The sequence below is a fragment of the Magnusiomyces paraingens genome (assembly GCF_902498895.1).
Source record: "Magnusiomyces paraingens strain CBS 517.90 genome assembly, contig: contig1, whole genome shotgun sequence".
NCBI classification, from domain to species: domain Eukaryota; kingdom Fungi; phylum Ascomycota; class Dipodascomycetes; order Dipodascales; family Dipodascaceae; genus Magnusiomyces; species Magnusiomyces paraingens.
The window spans coordinates 1,330,053-1,351,313 of record NW_022474067.1 but is presented as its reverse complement, the minus strand read 5'-3'; the positions used below and the strand labels follow the sequence as shown (position 1 = coordinate 1,351,313).

Here is a 21,261-nt window from a genome sequence, read left to right as displayed (position 1 = left end):
GCCAACGTATCCGTTATAGTGTATCCTTATCAAACCAACTTATTGTTTGTTTGTTTGTTTTTATTCAAGGGTTATAGAATTATATAACATCAGTGGGAAAGGGCTGGATGGTGTAAAGGATAACACGTTCGCTCGAAAGCGGAAGATACTGGGTTCGATTCCCAGAATACCCCCTTTTCCTGAGGATGTGTACGGGAGTATACACCTAGACTGAAAAACCATAGGCTACCCTGGTTACAGGAATGCCGACTCTTCCGTACAGTCTAAATAGCCTGCAGGTGATTGCGGGCCGTATCTCTGACGGAAGAGATTAAGAAATACATGGGCGTCCGTGAAGATAAGTGGAAATGGGTTGGGAAGGTTTTGGGACCGACAGACTGGTTCTCCCTGTTCCTCGTAAGCTGGCATCAGGGCCCATCTTCCGGGCTACCGGAGACGCACAGAACAGAAACCACCCGTACTAAAAAGGTACAAATGAAAACCGGCAAGTCACATAGTCAGACAATAAAAGGATAGCGCAGATGCTGATGTTATATAGTTCTATAACCCTTGAATAAAAACAAACAAACAAACAAACAATATATAACATCAGAGATCTGCGCTAAAAACCATGTCAGACCCCCCCAACAACACCCAAACCACGTTTAGTGGCGGCGACCCTCCTGCCGACAATAATTATACCGACAATAATAATGAACAGACTAATATTAATGATATGCAAAAAATTATTGCTGTTGAACTGAAGGAGAAAGAAAGTTCTCATTCCAGAGGACCTCATTCTCATGAAGCTCATCACATCAAACCCTCGACAAAAATCCAAAAAAATAATGAAAAACCAGACTCCCATAAAAAAATTGAAACTATCCACAAAAAGCTTGAATCGAATGATAAGCATAATGCTTCTTCAAACCACGAAACCCCCGTTGAAACCCCTATTGTGAATGTTGGTCCAACCTTGAACCCTACCTTTGACTCTTCACCAGATGGTGGTGATGTGGAAATTGACGCAACACCATCACGTGACATGGATGTTCTCATGCCGGATGCAAATCCATTTGGTGATAATTCTGAAGCCTGGGAATACATCTTAAAACTTAAGGATGTATTTCTGGTTGAATTGTCTATTGTTAAAGAAGACTTGAGTATTACAATTGAAGATTGGGAAATAAAATTTCAAAATCTTGAACTTAAAAACAATGAGTTAGCTAAACAACTCATTGCTTTGACCGAAAAGCTTAAAGCTTCAGAAGGACAAGTGAATTCTCTTCGCTCAGAACTTGATGTTTTGAGAAACAATCAGGTTCACACAGAAGTTAAACATGTAATGTTTGAAAAACTTAAAAAGGAAGTTAAGGATAATAAGGATCATTGCGATAAAGTGAAACATAAAGCTGATGAAATAGCTAAGATGACTCTTCAAGATTTGTCTCAAGAAAAAGCAAGAAACAAAAGAATTATCGACACTGAAATCAAGGAATTCAAAGAAATGACCAACAATCTTGAGAAAAGAGTTGATAATATGGAATACAAAGTTGGAACTATTTCAACTAAGGCTGATTTAACTACCAAAGAACTTAGCTACGCAAAAAGGAAATCAAGAGTGCGGTAAGAAAAGTCGACACTTTGCCTTTTGCTTTGACCCCTAAAACTCCAAATGGAGCAACTCCAAAGTTGAAAGACATTATGAAGGCTCAAAAACAACACCGTGAAACTAAAGTTGATGAAGACAAACCCACTTTTAGAGTGTGCATAAGAATTCCAGATACCATGAAAAGAGTTAATATCCCTGCGATTGGAAAGAAAATTGATGCGGTTGCACAAAAGCCGGTGGCTCAGGAAATAGGCTATACTGTCAAAGGGCATTTATATGTTCAACTTAATGACAAAGATTTTGCTGATAAAGCTGCAGAATGGATCCCCAAAGTTGACCCTACTTATTCAGTGCTTGACACAGATTCTTGGTACAAGGCTGTACTTCAGGAAATACCTAATACGGCATCGATTGAAGACTTGAAAGAAACTCTCTACAATTTTAATGATTACCATATTGTTTTGAATACCGAACCCAAAATCATTAGCAGAAACCAATTTACCCAAACAGCATTGGTTTCATTCAGAAATGCCCAAGACTATGCAAAGTGTGCTGATAATCTTATTATCCAGTACACAAAAGTTAAAGTTAGACCTTTTATTAGCAGAAAAAAAACTCCTGAAGAACTCCAAGCTATGCGTAATAAGATACGATTATTGAAAAATGAATCAGACAAAAAGGATAATGAGGCCCATCCTGTTTCCACTGACGACTCACAAGATGAACCGATGAAAGAAACAAATATTGAAAAACTAGATGAATCCAATGAGGAAGAAAACGAAAACAATTCTATTACATCCAATGAATTATAAAGTATTCCAACTCAATTGTCATAAATCGAAATCTATTACTGAAACTATCTTAAATAAAAAAGAACCTGATATCTTGTTATTACAAGAACCTTACTTTAACAACTATGGGCCCATTAAACATAAAGATTGGATCCCAATCTTTACAGAAACTGGAAAAGAAAAAAATAAATGCAGAGCAATTACTTACATTAGGTCTAACTCTGACTTACGAGCATTAACTACTAAAATTGAAAAGTTTACAAATCGAGATATGGTTACCATTTTGGTTAAAGACATTACAATTGTCAATGTCTATAATCAACCGAAACCATCCAAGAAATACCCTGAGCCACCGGTTTTTGAGTTTCTCAAACGGGAGATCAAGGAACAATACTCAAAGATTGTCATTGCAGGTGATTATAACTTACATCACAAGGAATGGGAGTCAAGGGCAGGTCCGAATACGGAAGCAGATGAAGTTGTTGAGTGGCTACATGAAAATGATATGATGTTAATTACTCCAAGAAATCAAAAAACATACAACAATAGAACCAATATTGATTTGGTTTATGGCTCAGTGGACTTACTTCATAGAATTTCATTTAGTGGAGTGGATGAAAATACACTAAGTGATCACTCAATTGTGGAGTGGGACATCTATATGTCTCAGAGTAAAAACGGGGATGAAGTTTTACTTCGGTGAAGAGATTGAATATTAAGAATGCAGATTGGGAAAAGTTTGACAAGGAGCTTTCTTCTGCCATTAAAGATTTTAATGTGCATAACAAAACTCTAAAATCAACTGACCAAATTGATGACCAAGCTAAAGTTCTTGAGGAGGTTGTAAAAAGAGCAATGGCAAAGTCGATGAAGGAAGTTAAGGTGATGAAAAAGTCCAAACGCTATTGGAATCAAGAATTAAGGGAGAAGTTAGAAAAAGCGCTAGAAGCTAAAAGGGAAGCCCGTCAAAGACAACCTTCTTTGGCTTTGAAACGACAAAAAATTGAAGAGGCAAAAAAAGCTAGAAAAATTTTTGACCACAGTTTGCGTGAGGCAAGTACTGAGCAATGGAATAAATATTTGTCTAGTTTAGAAGGAAATGACATTTGGAAGATTTTGAAGTATATTAATCCAAAAAGCAATGATACCATTATACCACAAATTAGAAAAGAAGATGGAACTCTCACTACTACTGTTGACGAAAAAAGACATGAAATATGGAAGGCACTTCTACCTGAAATTGATCATGGTCTTGATAGAGAGTTTGAAATTGATAACGATTCTCGATGGCCAAAATTAGAGTTTGATGAAGTTGACTCTGCATTGGCTGATACCCCAAATGATAAAGCTCCAGGAGACGATGGAATTACTGGCAAAGTTTTAAAGATGGCATGGCTAAATAAAGACTTTAAGGAAAGGTTTTCAAGCTTCTCCAAGCTTGTGTAAAGTTTGGATACCACCCAAAAGTCTGGAGACATGGCATTATTGTTGTTATACCTAAACCTAAGAAACCTGACTATTCAAAGCCAAGAGCATACCGACCAATTTCCTTACTTAAGATTCCATCTAAAGTACTGGAAAAAATTATACAAAAAAAGAATGACCAAACTTACAACACACTTACTTCCACCAGAGCAATATGGGGAAGACAAGGTTATTGTGCTACTGATGCTGTTTTGGAACTTGTCCAAAGAATTGAAACTAGTAAAGAAAAATTTCAGCTATGCTCATTGATATTCAAGGAGCTTTTGATAATGTTAACAGAAATATATTGGCACACACAATGGAGGATATGAAACTACCCAAAGCACTTATAAACTGGACGTACCAATTTGTAAGTGAAAGAGAAGCTAGTATGCTCATGGACCGAAGAAAGGATCAGTGCAAAAATTAGTACTGGAATTCCGCAAGGCTCACCTATTTCACCACTACTTTTTTTGATATATTCCACACCAATGTATCATGCCATTAAAGAATGGGGTGGAACTCCTTTTGGCTTTTATTGATGATGTGACTATTACCGTTGAAGGTAAAATTGAAGAAAATACCAAAAGCTTAAGCAACATATTAGAAAAATGTTGTAATTGGGCTAAATCAAGAATGACCAAAATTGATTTGGGTGATAAATTGGGTTTTATTCATTTTACAAAAAATGTGAAACCTAAAGATGAGAAAGTGCAACTTACTTTACCTAATGGGGAACTTCGTGAACCCCAGAAGGAAGTTAAATTGCTTGGAATTACTTTGAACAATCTGCTTGATTTTAAATCTCATATTTTGAATAAAATCAATAAAGCAAGAAAAGCTGTTGGTGCTATTTGGCATCTTGGTGGCGTGCAAAAGGTATGCGAGGGTCTGCAGTCAGATCACTGTATATTGCTTGCGTGAGACCAATTGTCGAATATGGCTTAGAAATTTGGCATCACAAAATTTTGAAAGGAGAAATCCACAAGTTGGAAGTAATGCAGAATATGGCTTTAAGAAGAATTGTTGGTGCTTATCGCACAACTCCTATTGCGGTACTACAAAAGGAAGCTGGTATTATGCCATATAGTATTAGGCTAAAATTTATGGTGGCACGAAAAGCTATTCGTTTACACCTAAATATTAGCAAAACTAATCCTATTAATGGTCATTTGTTAACATTGATTGAGAAATCTCCAATTGCAAAGCTAACCACGCTTTACATGTTGGCGAAAGATGATAGAGACTATATGAATAAAAAGGATGAAAAACGAAAATGCAAGAGGGTTGAACCTCTTACACTGAAACAACAACAAAATCAGACGATTGGAATTTTGAAGAAACAAGCAATGGAAGAATGGCAAGAAATGTATTGGAACAGCAGTAAGGATCTGTGGTATCATAATATCACAGTGGAGTCGAAATGTACTGATAATCTTTCCAAAATGGTTACGGGAGTGATCATGAAGAAAGATAGTCGAAGGATCTTGAGTAATATTACTCAGTTTCGCACAGGCCATGGCAACTTTGGCGCATGGTTTAAAAAGTTTGGAATTGAAAAGGATAGTTACAACTGCAAATGTGGAGAGCTGGAAACAGTTCATCACATTTTAGTTGAGTGTCCTTTGCTTGAAGAGGAAAGAAAAGGACTGAAACGGATATCTCCAGAGATGGACATGTCGACTCTCTTAAACAGTTTAACTGGCTTACAAGAGATTGTAAGCTTTATCTCTGCTTGGAGGGATTAAGAAATACAATTACAGCGTTGATGAAGACAAGTGGAGATAGGTTGGGAAGGTTTGGTTATTTTAACCCCCTGTTCCTCGTAAGCTGGCATCAGGACTTATTTTCGGGCTGTTGGAGATGCAATGTTGAAGCCAAAATTAAAAGTTTATTATCAAAATGAAAAAATATATAGTATGGACAAGAAGGATAGCGCAGATGCTGATGTTATATAATTCTATAACCCTTGAATAAAAACAAACAAACAAACAAACATATAACATCAGAGGGAAAGGGCTGGATGGTGTAAAGGATAACACGTTCGCTCGAAAGCGGAAGATACTGGGTTCGATTCCCAGAATACCCCCTTTTCCTGAGGATGTGTACGGGAGTATACACCTAGACTGAAAAACCATAGGCTACCCTGGTTACAGGAATGCCGACTCTTCCGTACAGTCTAAATAGCCTGCAGGTGATTGCGGGCCGTATCTCTGACGGAAGAGATTAAGAAATACATGGGCGTCCGTGAAGATAAGTGGAAATGGGTTGGGAAGGTTTTGGGACCGACAGACTGGTTCTCCCTGTTCCTCGTAAGCTGGCATCAGGGCCCATCTTCCGGGCTACCGGAGACGCACAGAACAGAAACCACCCGTACTAAAAAGGTACAAATGAAAACCGGCAAGTCACATAGTCAGACAATAAAAGGATAGCGCAGATGCTGATGTTATATAGTTCTATAACCCTTGAATAAAAACAAACAAACAAACAAACGAATAAAAACAAACAAACAAACATTTTTAGACTAAAGTTTGGATACCACCCAAAAGTCTGGAGACATGGCATTATTGTTGTTATACCTAAACCTAAGAAACCTGACTATTCAAAGCCAAGAGCATACCGACCAATTTCCTTACTTAAGATTCCATCTAAAGTACTGGAAAAAATTATACAAAAAAGAATGACCAAGCTTACAACACACTTACTTCCACCAGAGCAATATGGGGGAAGACAAGGTTATTGTGCTACTGATGCTGTTTTGGAACTTGTCCAAAGAATTGAAACTAGTAAAGAAAAAATTTCAGCTATGCTCATTGATATTCAAGGAGCTTTTGATAATGTTAACAGAAATATATTGGCAGACACAATGGAGGATATGAAACTACCCAAAGCACTTATAAACTGGACGTACCAATTTGTAAGTGAAAGAGAAGCTAGTATGCTCATGGACCGAAGAAAAGGATCAGTGCAAAAAATTAGTACTGGAATTCCGCAAGGCTCACCTATTTCACCACTACTTTTTTTGATATATTCCACACCAATGTATCATGCCATTAAAGAATGGGGTGGAACTCCTTTTGGCTTTATTGATGATGTGACTATTACCGTTGAAGGTAAAATTGAAGAAAATACCAAAAGCTTAAGCAACATATTAGAAAAATGTTGTAATTGGGCTAAATCAAGAATGACCAAAATTGATTTGGGTGATAAATTGGGTTTTATTCATTTTACAAAAAATGTGAAACCTAAAGATGAGAAAGTGCAACTTACTTTACCTAATGGAGAACTTCGTGAACCCCAGAAGGAAGTTAAATTGCTTGGAATTACTTTGAACAATCTGCTTGATTTTAAATCTCATATTTTGAATAAAATCAATAAAGCAAGAAAAGCTGTTGGTGCTATTTGGCATCTTGGTGGCGTGCAAAAAGGTATGCGAGGGTCTGCAGTCAGATCACTGTATATTGCTTGCGTGAGACCAATTGTCGAATATGGCTTAGAAATTTGGCATCACAAAATTTTGAAAGGAGAAATCCACAAGTTGGAAGTAATGCAGAATATGGCTTTAAGAAGAATTGTTGGTGCTTATCGCACAACTCCTATTGCGGTACTACAAAAGGAAGCTGGTATTATGCCATATAGTATTAGGCTAAAATTTATGGTGGCACGAAAAGCTATTCGTTTACACCTAAATATTAGCAAAACTAATCCTATTAATGGTCATTTGTTAACATTGATTGAGAAATCTCCAATTGCAAAGCTAACCACGCTTTACATGTTGGCGAAAGATGATAGAGACTATATGATTAAAATAGATGAAAAACGAAAATGCAAGAGGGTTGAACCTCTTACACTGAAACAACAACAAAATCAGACGATTGGAATTTTGAAAAAACAAGCAATGGAAGAATGGCAAGAAATGTATTGGAACAGCAGTAAGGATCTGTGGTATCATAATATCACAGTGGAGTCGAAATGTACTGATAATCTTTCCAAAATGGTTACGGGAGTGATCATGAAGAAAGATAGTCGAAGGATCTTGAGTAATATTACTCAGTTTCACACAGGCCATGGCAACTTTGGCGCATGGTTTAAAAAGTTTGGAATTGAAAAGGATAGTTACAACTGCAAATGTGGAGAGCTGGAAACAGTTCATCACATTTTAGTTGAGTGTCCTTTGCTTGAAGAGGAAAGAAAAGGACTGAAACGGATATCTCCAGAGATGGACATGTCGACTCTCTTAAACAGTTTAACTGGCTTACAAGAGATTGTAAGCTTTATCTCTGCTTGGAGGGATTAAGAAATACAATTACAGCGTTGATGAAGACAAGTGGAGATAGGTTGGGAAGGTTTGGTTATTTTAACCCCCTGTTCCTCGTAAGCTGGCATCAGGACTTATTTTCGGGCTGTTGGAGATGCAATGTTGAAGCCAAAATTAAAAGTTTATTATCAAAATGAAAAAATATATAGTATGGACAAGAAGGATAGCGCAGATGCTGATGTTATATAATTCTATAACCCTTGAATAAAAACAAACAAACAAACAAACATTTTTAGACTAAGGGGAAAGGACTGGATGGTGTAAAGGGTAACACGTTCACTCGAAAGCGGAAGATACTGGGTTCGATTCCCAGAATACCCCCTTTTCCTGAGGATGTGTACGGGAGTATACACCTAGACTGAAAACCATAGGCTACCCTGGTTACAGGAATGCCGACTCTTCCGTACAGTCTAAATAGCCTGCAGGTGATTGCGGGCCGTATCTCTGGCGGAAGAGATTAAGAAATACATGGGCGTCCGTGAAGATAAGTGGAAATGGGTTGGGAAGGTTTTGGGACCGACAGACTGGTTCTCCCTGTTCCTCGTAAGCTGGCATCAGGGCCCATTTTCCGGGCTACCGGAGACGCACAGAACAGAAACCACCTGTACTAAAAAGGTACAAATGAAAACCGGCAAGTCACATAGTCAGACAATAAAAAGGATAGCGCAGATGCTGATGTTATATAATTCTATAACCCTTGAATAAAAACAAACAAACAAACAATTTTAAAACTAGAAAACCCTTGAATAAAAACAAACAAACAAACAATTTTAAGACTAGAAGATGTTATATAATTATAACCCTTGAATAAAAACAAACAAACATGTTATATAATTCTATAACCCTTGAATAAAAACAAAAACTTTAAGACTGGTTCTCCCTGTTCCTCGTAAGCTGGCATTAGGGTCCATATTCCGGTGTACCGAAGACGCACAGAACAGAAACCACCAGTATTAAAAAGGTACAAATGAAAACCGGCAAGTCACATAGTCAGACAATAGAAGGATAGCGCAGATGCTGATGTTAATATAATAATAACCCTTGAATAAAAATAAACAAAAAGACAAAATTTGTAATCCAGGAGATGACGGAATTACTGGCAAAGTTTAATAATAATAATAATAATAATAATAATAATAATAATAATAATAATAATAATAATAATAATAATAATAATAATAATAATAATAATAATAATAATAATAATAATAATAATAATAATAATAATAATAATAATAATAATAATAATAATAATAATAATAATAATAATAATAATAATAATAATAATAATAATAATAATAATAATAATAATAATAATAATAATAATAATAATAATAATAATAATAATAATAATAATAATAATAATAATAATAATAATAATAATAATAATAATAATAATAATAATAATAATAATAATAATAATAATAATAATAATAATAATAATAATAATAATAATAATAATAATAATAATAATAATAATAATAATAATAATAATAATAATAATAATAATAATTAATATTTTGAATGAAAAAAAAATATATTAAAAAGAAAACAAGATCTGAAAATAAAGATTGCATCAAGTAATTAGTCATTGGGCTGTCCTAGAAGATTATGCAAATATTCAAAGTCTTCAGGCTCTAACCAAAATAAAAAATCAAAAGAACATTGTATCTGCTCTATGATACACATAATAATATCAATAATGATATTGGTTAAAATGTCACCATGGTCACCAACAAACAATTTAAGTAGATCTAAATTTCGTTTAATAATATCATCAAACTGACTTTTGCATTTATCAAGCTGATTCATCTGAGGGAAAGATTCAATAAAGGCAGATAAAACTGTTTTGGAGACTTTAGACAATACATTTTGGTCCTCAACGAGGTTCGGTCCAAGCATTTCACAGAAATAAAGAAATGAAGATAACAGCTTAAAAGTTATTCCAATAAACTTTTGCAACGACCAGTTGTTAGAAGGAATTAAAAAATATAACTTCAACTCATCTGCCTCGAATAGATAAGTATAAATATACACATTTACTTCCTGCTCATTTAAATTAGACTTTGAACTTAAATAATCTGTAATATTCTCTGAAATTTCGTCAGAAGTAATATCTGTGATTTCTTCAGAAGGAATAGATTCAGTATCATTAGAATGAGAAGTAGGATGAGCATTAGAGTCAGTTAAACTGTTAGAAGATTCCAAAGATTCAAAATGAGAAGTAGCCAAAGGTTCAGAAGAAGAAGTAGGATGAGCATTAGAGTCAGTTAAATTGTTAGAAGATTCCAAAGATTCAAAATGAGAAGTAGCCAAAGGTTCAGAAGAAGAAGTAGGATTAGTTGTAGAGTGAGTTGAGATATTGGATGCGTTTGATTGGGGATTACCTTCATTGCTATTTATTTGGTCATCTTTTTTTTTTATTTCTTTTATCCATGTCGCAAGAGTTGACTGAGGTAACTTCCTATTATATTCGACTTCAAATAGACTAATAATTTTTTTCTGTTTATATTTTTCATAATAAAAAGGTAGAACAAAACTTTTCATCTCTTCGGTATAAGTCTGCCTTGTAAGAGTAGGTGCCGTATTCATTTTTTTGGTAAAAACTCACAAGATTAATGAAAGCGTGGGTTTGTAGACAATGTGAAATAAGAAATTGTTAATAGATGAGCAAATGTCCAACTTAAAATTAATTTGAAGATCGTGCATTTAAAAAAGGGGAGGATTCTAGAAAAGCCATACAATCATATATATATATATATATATATATATATATCTAAAATTTGTACAGCCTCTTTTTCTGGCTTTCTCTTGTTGGGGGAAGCGTTGTTCAAAATTCTAAAAACAATAATAATATTGTTATTAATATTAATTTTTAACGATAAAATTAAAACAGCACATGCGGCTCACCATTAATTGTTGACTACGCTTAATCCGAAAATAACAATATTTATTGAATCAATGATCTTTTTTTTTTCTTTTATTTCGTCTTAGTAGACAAATATTAAATTTCTTTCATATTTAAATCTTTAATTGTGACATTAAGTATTTAGAACTAATTTTCAAGCGACAATGTAAGATTCAAAGAAATCGTCCTCTTTAAATTAACCTGGAGAGTTGGAAGGTTCATTTAACATCTTACTTTTGGTATCTCACCAAAAAATATAATCAAGAACAGAATCTCGTATTGATTATTAACTGTGCAGTTGATTTAAATTATTAAATTTAATAATAATAAATTTAATAATTTTTATATATATAAAAGATTTTGTTCTTGATAAAATAAGGAAAGTATTACAAATGTACAATTAGAATGAAGTAAGCTATAAACCAAAATATTCAATGAATGGATAATGATTTCAGATGTATATATTTAATAATAAATCTTTTCATGTTTTTGGAAATAAAGGTTCTTATTTATATATTTATAACATCAATTATTTGAACTTCTTCTTCTTCAAAAAAATCATTTTAGGGGGAAAAATTAGCCACTTTATAATTTTAATTTTGTTTTTATTAATTGGATTAGTTGAACAATATAGGAGCCCCCAACTTTCTTGTCATAATGATTTATATAAAATAAATGAATTTCAGTAATTTTTTTTTTTTGAACTGTCAATAAATGATAAGAAGAGAGAGAGGAAACACTAATAAATTTGACATTCCAGCTTTTGATAAAGATAGAGCAAGCCATACTGATACGACATATCTCAACATTAAAAACCTTTTCAAAACTTTATTTCCTAATTTTTTGAAAAACTTTCAAATTCCAATTATTGTAAGTAAGTTTAGTTGAGCTTTGATAATATTGGCGTTGAATAAGCTTTGAGGTTTCTGCAAAATATTGCAGTGACTCTCGAGGAGGAAACTTTTTTACACACAAGTTAAGGTTAATTGCAACAAGCAACAGTTAACCATTTGGTACTCTTTTCCAGTATACTTTTAAATTTCAATTAATTGAAATATTTCAAAATTATTATAAATGAAAATTATATTCAATCAAATTCTTTCTTTTTTTGCTTCTTTATTACTCAACCGTCAATAATGGAAAAAGTCCCTTTCCCTTTTTTGGGTTCTCTCAAACTAATATTTTATTTATTGGTTTAAATGTGAATTGAATAAATTTTAAAAGACTAAATATAAAAGTGATTAAAATTTTATAAAATCAAACCTAAAACATAACAATTGGCAGTGTTTTAGTAAATTTTATTGTAATAATATGAATTAACAATAATGATGGAAAGACGAGTAAAGAAATCTTTACCAATATTGTTAAATATATTTTAGAATATTAGTAAAACACCAGTGTACTCTGATTTTCTTAAATTCAAAAAATAAAATTTAAATTGCAATTTAATATTGAAATACTATAAAAAAAGAAGACGCATTTAATAAAGTAGATCATTTATAAATTATCCCACAGTTTTTCAATACAAACAAAAAAAGATTAACATGGATCTATAAACAGTAAAATAAATAACATAAAGACAAATAGGATTTCTTATTTATTTCAAGTGGGAGTTGGTTGTATCCACGTGGACACAATCAACCTTCATTTAATGACATATCATTCAAAGTTAATAGTACCAAACTCCTTTAATACGTTTTCAGTATTTTTCGTTATTTGAAGATCACGATTGAGATTTTGAAGACTAATTCCTTCTTTTTTCAACCAGTTTGCCAGCGTGCCTTGTGGAACATTCACTCCAATTTTTTTTTGAAGCTCTTTGGTGATTTTTAAAGTATTAGGGTTTTGTCTTGCATAGCTAATTGCATAATCCTTGACTTCTTGAGGGTATTTTTGACGTTTTTGTTTGGAAGGTTGGTTGCTCATAATGTGAATTTTTTTTTTAAAAATAATGCTTATTTAAAACAGAATAAAAGTTGACAAGTTAAATTTGACTTTCAACCTAAAAAAATGAGCGTAAATCCATTAATTTATACTCAATTTTAGTTTATGCTACAAGTTATTGAAAATCGCAAATTGAAAAAAATCGCAAACTGAACATCTTTTAATTTTTTCAGCCTCTTAATATATTTAACAATTTATTGTTAACTCTAACGTTAAAAATTTTTCAGAAATCAGCTACATTCATATATTTAAACATAAATAAATATAAAATTCTTTTTTTTTCCCTTTAAAAAACCAAAGAAAAAAAATTGCTTTTTATGTGTTGTCTAAAGAAAAAATAAGTATATTAGACCTGTTTCTTGGCTCTTTTTCCCCCGACCTTTTCCATATACTAATTTAATGATTACAAAACTTTAATCAGAAATTGATTTTCTTTTGACGATGACAAGAAAAATTTGAGAATTTTCTTTTTTTTTGGTATATCGACTTCAAAATCATTTCATCGCTATTTGCTAAGGTTACAAGCACTCTGGTACTTCAAAACAGCCAGAGATCTAATTTTTGGCTTAACATCAGTCCATAATTTTCTTTAAAAAAAATATGGTCTCTGGCGGGATCGAACCGCCGATCCTCGCGTTTCACAAGGAAGTTGCTTGTTTATTAGCACGATGCCTTAACCAACTGGGCCAAGAGACCTTTTCAATTCTTGTAGTAAACAAGAATTCTCATCCAGTGTACGCTGCCTGAATATAAAATTGCAAATTAACAAAAATTTGGGCAAAAAAATAGGAACTTGTCCAAAGAATTGAAGCTAGTAAAGAAAAAATTTCAGCTATGCTCATTGATATTCAAGGAGCTTTTGATAATGTTAACAGAAATATATTGGCACACACAATGGAGGATATGAAACTACCCAAAGCACTTATAAACTGGACGTACCAATTTGTAAGTGAAAGAGAAGCTAGTATGCTCATGGACCGAAGAAAAGGATCAGTGCAAAAAATTAGTACTGGAATTCCGCAAGGCTCACCTATTTCACCACTACTTTTTTTGATATATTCCACACCAATGTATCATGCCATTAAAGAATGGGGTGGAACTCCTTTTGGCTTTATTGATGATGTGACTATTACCGTTGAAGGTAAAATTGAAGAAAATACCAAAAGCTTAAGCAACATATTAGAAAAATGTTGTAATTGGGCTAAATCAAGAATGACCAAAATTGATTTGGGTGATAAATTGGGTTTTATTCATTTTACAAAAAATGTGAAACCTAAAGATGAGAAAGTGCAACTTACTTTACCTAATGGAGAACTTCGTGAACCCCAGAAGGAAGTTAAATTGCTTGGAATTACTTTGAACAATCTGCTTGATTTTAAATCTCATATTTTGAATAAAATCAATAAAGCAAGAAAAGCTGTTGGTGCTATTTGGCATCTTGGTGGCGTGCAAAAGGTATGCGAGGGTCTGCAGTCAGATCACTGTATATTGCTTGCGTGAGACCAATTGTCGAATATGGCTTAGAAATTTGGCATCACAAAATTTTGAAAGGAGAAATCCACAAGTTGGAAGTAATGCAGAATATGGCTTTAAGAAGAATTGTTGGTGCTTATCGCACAACTCCTATTGCGGTACTACAAAAGGAAGCTGGTATTATGCCATATAGTATTAGGCTAAAATTTATGGTGGCACGAAAAGCTATTCGTTTACACCTAAATATTAGCAAAACTAATCCTATTAATGGTCATTTGTTAACATTGATTGAGAAATCTCCAATTGCAAAGCTAACCACGCTTTACATGTTGGCGAAAGATGATAGAGACTATATGAATAAAAAGGATGAAAACGAAAATGCAAGAGGGTTGAACCTCTTACACTGAAACAACAACAAAATCAGACGATTGGAATTTTGAAGAAACAAGCAATGGAAGAATGGCAAGAAATGTATTGGAACAGCAGTAAGGATCTGTGGTATCATAATATCACAGTGGAGTCGAAATGTACTGATAATCTTTCCAAAATGGTTACGGGAGTGATCATGAAGAAAGATAGTCGAAGGATCTTGAGTAATATTACTCAATTTCGCACAGGCCATGGCAACTTTGGCGCATGGTTTAAAAAGTTTGGAATTGAAAAGGATAGTTACAACTGCAAATGTGGAGAGCTGGAAACAGTTCATCACATTTTAGTTGAGTGTCCTTTGCTTGAAGAGGAAAGAAAAGGACTGAAACGGATATCTCCAGAGATGGACATGTCGACTCTCTTAAACAGTTTAACTGGCTTACAAGAGATTGTAAGCTTTATCTCTGCTTGGAGGGATTAAGAAATACAATTACAGCGTTGATGAAGGCAAGTGGAGATAGGTTGGGAAGGTTTGGTTATTTTTAACCCCCTGTTCCTCGTAAGCTGGCATCAGGACTTATTTTCGGGCTGTTGGAGATGCAATGTTGAAGGCAAAATTAAAAGTTTATTATCAAAATGAAAAGATATATAGTATGGACAAGAAGGATAGCGCAGATGCTGATGTTATATAATTCTATAACCCTTGAATAAAAACAAACAAACAAACAAGGGCAAAAAAATAAACAGAATCAGTTGATTGGAATTTAAAAAAAAAAATATCAAAAATTTGTACTGGAATAGTAATAAGTATGTGAAGTTTTTGAAACCACCCAAAAGTCTGGAGACATAGCATTATTGTATATTTTTCGTGTTTCTTGCAAGCTGAAATCAGAGCCTATTGTCTGGGCTATGTGATGTTCACAGATCATAACATACAGTACGTACGGTTAATATGCTGAAGAGTTAAACCAAATAAACTGAAACCCACTGAAGGAGTGGCAATTAAAGAGTTGGGATTGCCTTATTGAAAACCTTTTAAATGTTAAACTTTTACTTTTTTTTTTCTTATCTATTTTTGACTACACAAATAGATTGACAAAAATAGACTACTGATACATGGTCGTCTAATAACAGATCCAACCTAATTTTGTATAACGTCTTATTATAAAATAGAAAAGTTGAATAATTACTTCACGCTGTTCATGATTATGCAAAAAAATTCAGTTTTCTGAAAAGCATGAAATATTTTTAATGTCATAATTCAAAAAAAAAAACCGAAAATTTTAGTTTGATGCTAAATTATTACAAAGTAAAATATATTTATTTCAAGTAGTGATCTGATAAAATTTATTCAAATCGTTAATCAATAATTTCAATTTCATGTTTACTATTTCGAATTTATGAGAACTTAGAATTGCATAAAGCTGATATTATTGATAGCACCTTTTAAAGTCTAATATATAAATGAACAGAAATGCTTCATGATTGATAAATTTAATGATATCTTTAACATATTATTATATTTTCAATAATTTATAAACAGTAATTATTAAATATTTTTAGGAATATCATTATAAAATGAAGATATTTTTAGTATTTGGTTTTTTATCCTTGGCTTTTTCGGTACCCATTCCATCAAACTCATCAGAGCACGCGGAATTAACTAAATCAGCACCGTTTACTGAAGGATCAGGGGAAGTACAGGCAAAACAGGTGCCATTAGTTTCTTCCATTCTTGGCTCCTTTTCTCGCCGTTTTGCTAAAGGTTTGTCCACAGCTCAATTCATTTACCGTCAATGGGACAATCGCTTTTATCTTACAGATCACGGCTGGGAAAACCTAGAATACATTGGTCTCAAAGGAATTTCTTCTGGACCTTTTAGCAGATTTAAACCAAAAGCTTTCATAAAAAACCAAGGTTGGGTTACTGGTCTTCATTTTACTAACTGGGAGTTACCACTGAGAACAATTCCTAATGTTGTTGACCGAAATGGTTTTTTGAAAAATGGCAAAAGATGTTGGGGTATTGATATGTATCGGGGTATTCCTTATGCTAAGTCTCCAGTTAACAAACTGCGATTTAAAAGACCTGTCAAATATCAGCATAAAAATTACAATATGAAAGCTGAAAAATTTGGAAAAAGTTGTATAAACGCTTCTCCTTTTGCATTTTCTGATATTACTCGTGATGAGTTTGACAAGTTATCTAAAGATAAACAAACAAAAGTGATTGATTATATAATTAAAGGTTGGGCTACTGGAGAAGATTGTTTGACTTTGAATATTTATAAACCTGTTATCCATGATTGTGCAAATATGGATTCTTCTGAACTTTTCCCAGTAGTAGTGGTATTTCAAGGTGGATTTTTTCAAATTGGTAAATCAAAACACTTTCATCTTGACGCTAGCAAATTTATTGAAAGAGGGTTTGCTACTGGAAATCCTGCAATAATTGTCACATTTAATTCCCGTTTGGGTCCATGGGGGTTTCTTGCCGGAGAAGCTATTACTGAAGAAGGTTCAGCAAATGCCGGATTTTATGACCAACGTATGGTGCTTGAATGGGTAGCAGACAATATTAAAAGTTTTGGTGGTGATCCTGCTAAAGTAACCTTATATGGAGAATCTAGCGGAGCAATTAGTGTTGCTCATCACATGGTAGCCAATAACGGAAATTCTACTTACAAAGGAAAGAAGTTGTTCCAAGCAGCTGTACTTGAAGATGGTGGTCCCTGGAGTTTTTCAAGCTCCAAATCCATACGTCCACAAAAACAGTTTGAAGAGTTTTCTAAAGCGGCAGGATGCACTGATTTAAAGACAGCTTTAGATTGTCTTCGCAAAAAACCAGTGATCGATTTACAACTAGTCCAAAACTTTGCTACTAAAAAGCGGGATGCTAGTGAATATATTCGAGATTCGTTTTTTTCTTGGGGGCCAAGATGGGATGGCGACTTACTTACAGACAATGCTTTAAAACTTGTGCGAGAAAACAAAATCACAAAAATACCAACTCTTATTATAAAGGTTGATCAGGGAGAAAATCTGTTCACAATGCTTCTTAATATGAACAGTGGATTTGGAGAGTCGGACTTGTGGAGTTATGGTAAAACTTTGTGGCCTTCCATTACTCTAAGCGATGCAAAAACAATTGCCTTAGATTTGTATCCGGACAAAATCGAGGCAAAATACAAAACAACTTTAAAAGACTATTTATGGAGACTTATCAACGAAATTTTTTTCCCTGGAAATTTAAGATTAGCAACAATACTTGAAGATTCAGTTTATGGTGCTCCCACAGAAGCTTTATTGGAAATTCTTTCGAAAACGACTTCAGTATATTTTATGGAGCATAATGTGGTTGTTCGGCATCGTCCTACAATAAAAACAGTTCGAACTGGTGAGATCTTTAGAAAATTTAACTCAGATACTAGTGGCTGGCACTCCAACAGAGTGAATATTTTGGCATTTGCCTCGCATTTAGATCCTAACAATTATGTGCATGCAACATATCAATTTGTGAATAAGGTGCAAAGCAATAACCCTTTATTGCAAAGCAAAAGATTAAAATTTTTGGCTTCAAGACCAGAGCTTATTGAAATGTGATCAAAAAATGCATCATAAAGATAAATTAAAAAGATTTTTTTTTAATACTTTCACAATCCTTAGTTTATTTTAGTTATCGTAAATATGAATTAAAGGAATTGACGTAAAATGGTAGATTGATACTTTGAATCTTGAAATGCTGTAACCCTGTGTATGCTTACCTAATATTTTGTTGGTGATAAGGGCTGTTATCGCAACAAACCAACCAACACATCACAACCAAAAAAACACCTCCCCACCAAGAAAAATTTAGCCAACAAAGCAATAACAGAACAATGTCCCACAAGATCGCAGCATCACCCGGATCATCATACAGCAATGCAACTGCTGAGGCTATAAAGGAGCTAATGCTTGAGAGCTCTGAACTAACAGAAGAGCTTCAAGAGCTATTAAACACTCAAGCAGCCCAGCTTTTTGGGAAACCAAATGGCACAGGGACTAAGTTCGGCAGAGACAACAAACAGCGGAAACAATTATCTCAAACCAATAAGGGAGGTGTCCAGAAAACACGCAGTCATCTAAAAAGAACCATGAGCAAGTTAGAAGAGGTGACTAGTGCACTGGCCGATACTCTCAAACAGGAGGTGGACATACAAGCATCATTTGTTGCTCGGATGGAGCGAGACTCAGTGCGGATAGGGAAACTTCAAGAACGGGTGCGGTTCATTGCTCAAGATAGTAAAGAGGCACAAGAGTTACAGCTGGTGCTTTTTGAAGAGCAGGATGTAGATGTAAGTTTAATGAAAAAAAAAAAAAAAAAAAAAAGCAGGAAAGTTTTAGGCTAACCACTTATTTAGAACGAGATTGACGATTTAAAGAAACGATTAGCAGAACTTCAAGAACGAAAGAAGCAGTTAAAACTTAATAAAGAACCTCTGCAATCTGTGATTTCTGCACACACTTCATCATACCGTGGTGAACTTGCTCAGATTCAAACAAAGCAGCAAGCTGCACTGGCAGCCCACTTCGCGCGGCAACAACATCCGCCACCACAGGTACGTGTTTTACAAAGCGCAACAGGCCTTGAGGCTCAAACAGCAGTGACGGACGCCTTAGATGCGGTGCTAGCAGAATTGGATGCTGTAACTGAGCAGCACGAACGATCAGTAAGGGAGCGGGATGCGCTTTGCGACGGTGTAGTTGTATGGCAAGATGTTTGCCAGATTGTCGAGGACATGGAAGACTCGGTGGAAAAAGCAGCATCGATTTTCGTTATGAATGGTAGCATTGGCGAAATGCCGTCGGAGACCATGGCTAAGGCACTTCGGCAAGCTCACACAGCTTTGGAGGAGCACTTTGAGCTTGCAAGACGCAACAACTGGATACTGCTGATGGCTGCAATTTCTTGTGAGCTAGAGGCTGTTTCTCAGGCCTTGGAGGTGGTTCAAGAGCACAGTGAGACAGGTGGTTCGAGGTAAAAATAGTCATTCTGAAATAGTGGTGGTGATGCCTAAGTACCCAGTTAAAGCGGGGTCCGAAAGTAAGTCCGATAGAATAAACAAAAATAGTCCTTAAAAGAATTGACATCAATGACCGTCGGTTAAGAATGATTATTAGGGTCCAGTTTTTTTTCTTGTTCATTTACAATGCATTAAGGATCCGGGTCCCGAGTTTGTTTCGGCGGCTGGTAATCCGAGTGGCGGCTCTTTGTGTTGGTCGGTCACGTCATTCATCTTTGGCGCAAAGTATAAAAAGGCCGCGAATTCTCCACAAACTTCTTTTTTTCCTTCTTACCAACAACACTTTTTCTTTATACATTTAAAAAAACAAAAAAACAAATTCGCTTGTAAACTAGTTTACCCCAATTTTTTATAAATAAATCTTTCTAAATTCAAATTCAATTATATCTTTAAAAATGTCTTCAATCCCAACTGTTAAACTTAATACTGGTGCCGAAATTCCTCTCATTGGTCTCGGCACGTGGCAATCTGATAAGGGCAAAGTCCGGGACGCAGTTCTGTATGCTCTTACTGAGACTCCAATTCGTCATATTGATGCCGCCTATGTCTACCTGAATGAGGAGGAAGTCGGTCAGGGCATTGCTGCAGCAATTGCCACTGGCAAAGTCAAGCGATCGGACATCTTTGTGACAACAAAGGTTTTCCCGGCATTCCACAATCGTGTCCAAGAATCACTCGATGCATCGCTCAAGAATCTTGGCCTTGATTATGTTGACCTGCTGTTGATTCATTGGCCCATTGGCTTCAATCCTAAGGGCAATAATCCTCTTTTCCCCAAAACTGCTGAAGGAAAGGCTGATCTCGACCCCACCTTTTCTGTTGCTGCCACATGGAAGCAATTTGAAGCTGTTCAAAAGACCGGCAAGGCCAAGGCAATCGGTGTTTCTAATTTCTCAACACCCGTCTTAAAGGAACTCCTTGACTCAGGTGTCGAAATTGTCCCCGCTGCCAACCAAATCGAGTCTCATCCACTCCTTCCTGGCGAAGAAATCAATGCTTTTAGCAAGGCTCATGGCATTGTTGTAGAGGCTTACTCTCCTCTTGGTTCTACCGGAGCTCCTCTGCTTGAGAACCCAGTTATTGAAGAATTGGCCACTAAATACAAGGTCCCTCCCGCTACCATTCTTATTTCCTGGCACGTTAACAAAGGCCGTGTTGTCCTGCCTAAATCTGTGACTCCTTCTCGCATCAAGACTAACGCTGAGTGGATTAAGCTTGAGGACGAAGATATTGTCACTCTTGACAAACTTTCGGAGAAGTTTGGCACTAAGCGCATTGTCAAGCCTGATTGGGGTGTTGATCTCAAGTTCCCCGACTGGAAGCAGTAATGGACATTATAT

The 21,261-nt window shown here is 34.7% G+C and overlaps 9 protein-coding genes across 9 annotated transcripts; 8 read left to right on the top strand and 1 right to left on the bottom strand.

Annotated features, from left to right (window-relative positions):
- Positions 1–610: 610 nt before the first annotated feature.
- On the top strand, positions 611–2,403 carry SAPINGB_P000409 (uncharacterized protein; the record flags this gene model as incomplete). The annotated part of the gene is made up of 2 exons (XM_031995133.1): positions 611–1,531; positions 1,579–2,403. The coding sequence occupies 2 exons, from the start codon at positions 611–613 to the stop codon at positions 2,401–2,403; spliced, it is 1,746 nt and encodes a 581-aa protein (XP_031851024.1).
- Positions 2,404–2,653: 250 nt separating this feature from the next.
- On the top strand, positions 2,654–3,828 carry SAPINGB_P000408 (uncharacterized protein; the record flags this gene model as incomplete). Its single annotated transcript, XM_031995132.1, has 2 exons — positions 2,654–3,053; positions 3,110–3,828. 2 exons carry the CDS (start codon positions 2,654–2,656, stop codon positions 3,826–3,828), a joined length of 1,119 nt encoding a protein of 372 aa, XP_031851023.1.
- A 277-nt stretch (positions 3,829–4,105) lies between these two features.
- On the top strand, positions 4,106–5,594 carry SAPINGB_P000407 (uncharacterized protein; the record flags this gene model as incomplete). The annotated part of the gene is made up of 4 exons (XM_031995131.1): positions 4,106–4,216; positions 4,357–4,411; positions 4,550–4,725; positions 4,851–5,594. 4 exons carry the CDS (start codon positions 4,106–4,108, stop codon positions 5,592–5,594), a joined length of 1,086 nt encoding a protein of 361 aa, XP_031851022.1.
- Positions 5,595–6,526: 932 nt separating this feature from the next.
- On the top strand, positions 6,527–8,143 carry SAPINGB_P000406 (uncharacterized protein; the record flags this gene model as incomplete). The annotated part of the gene is made up of 1 exon (XM_031995130.1): positions 6,527–8,143. One exon carries the CDS (start codon positions 6,527–6,529, stop codon positions 8,141–8,143), a length of 1,617 nt encoding a protein of 538 aa, XP_031851021.1.
- Positions 8,144–9,748: 1,605 nt separating this feature from the next.
- On the bottom strand, positions 9,749–10,873 carry SAPINGB_P000405 (uncharacterized protein; the record flags this gene model as incomplete). Its single annotated transcript, XM_031995129.1, has 2 exons — positions 9,749–10,628; positions 10,776–10,873. The coding sequence occupies 2 exons, from the start codon at positions 10,871–10,873 to the stop codon at positions 9,749–9,751; spliced, it is 978 nt and encodes a 325-aa protein (XP_031851020.1).
- Positions 10,874–14,084: 3,211 nt separating this feature from the next.
- Positions 14,085–15,339, top strand: SAPINGB_P000404 (uncharacterized protein; the record flags this gene model as incomplete). Its single annotated transcript, XM_031995128.1, has 3 exons — positions 14,085–14,157; positions 14,296–14,471; positions 14,914–15,339. The coding sequence occupies 3 exons, from the start codon at positions 14,085–14,087 to the stop codon at positions 15,337–15,339; spliced, it is 675 nt and encodes a 224-aa protein (XP_031851019.1).
- A 1,097-nt stretch (positions 15,340–16,436) lies between these two features.
- Positions 16,437–18,461, top strand: SAPINGB_P000403 (uncharacterized protein; the record flags this gene model as incomplete). The annotated part of the gene is made up of 1 exon (XM_031995127.1): positions 16,437–18,461. One exon carries the CDS (start codon positions 16,437–16,439, stop codon positions 18,459–18,461), a length of 2,025 nt encoding a protein of 674 aa, XP_031851018.1.
- Positions 18,462–18,736: 275 nt separating this feature from the next.
- SAPINGB_P000402 (uncharacterized protein) lies at positions 18,737–19,879 on the top strand (the record flags this gene model as incomplete). The annotated part of the gene is made up of 2 exons (XM_031995126.1): positions 18,737–19,192; positions 19,259–19,879. The coding sequence occupies 2 exons, from the start codon at positions 18,737–18,739 to the stop codon at positions 19,877–19,879; spliced, it is 1,077 nt and encodes a 358-aa protein (XP_031851017.1).
- Positions 19,880–20,316: 437 nt separating this feature from the next.
- On the top strand, positions 20,317–21,249 carry SAPINGB_P000401 (uncharacterized protein; the record flags this gene model as incomplete). Its single annotated transcript, XM_031995125.1, has 1 exon — positions 20,317–21,249. One exon carries the CDS (start codon positions 20,317–20,319, stop codon positions 21,247–21,249), a length of 933 nt encoding a protein of 310 aa, XP_031851016.1.
- Between the last annotated feature and the right edge of the window lie 12 nt (positions 21,250–21,261).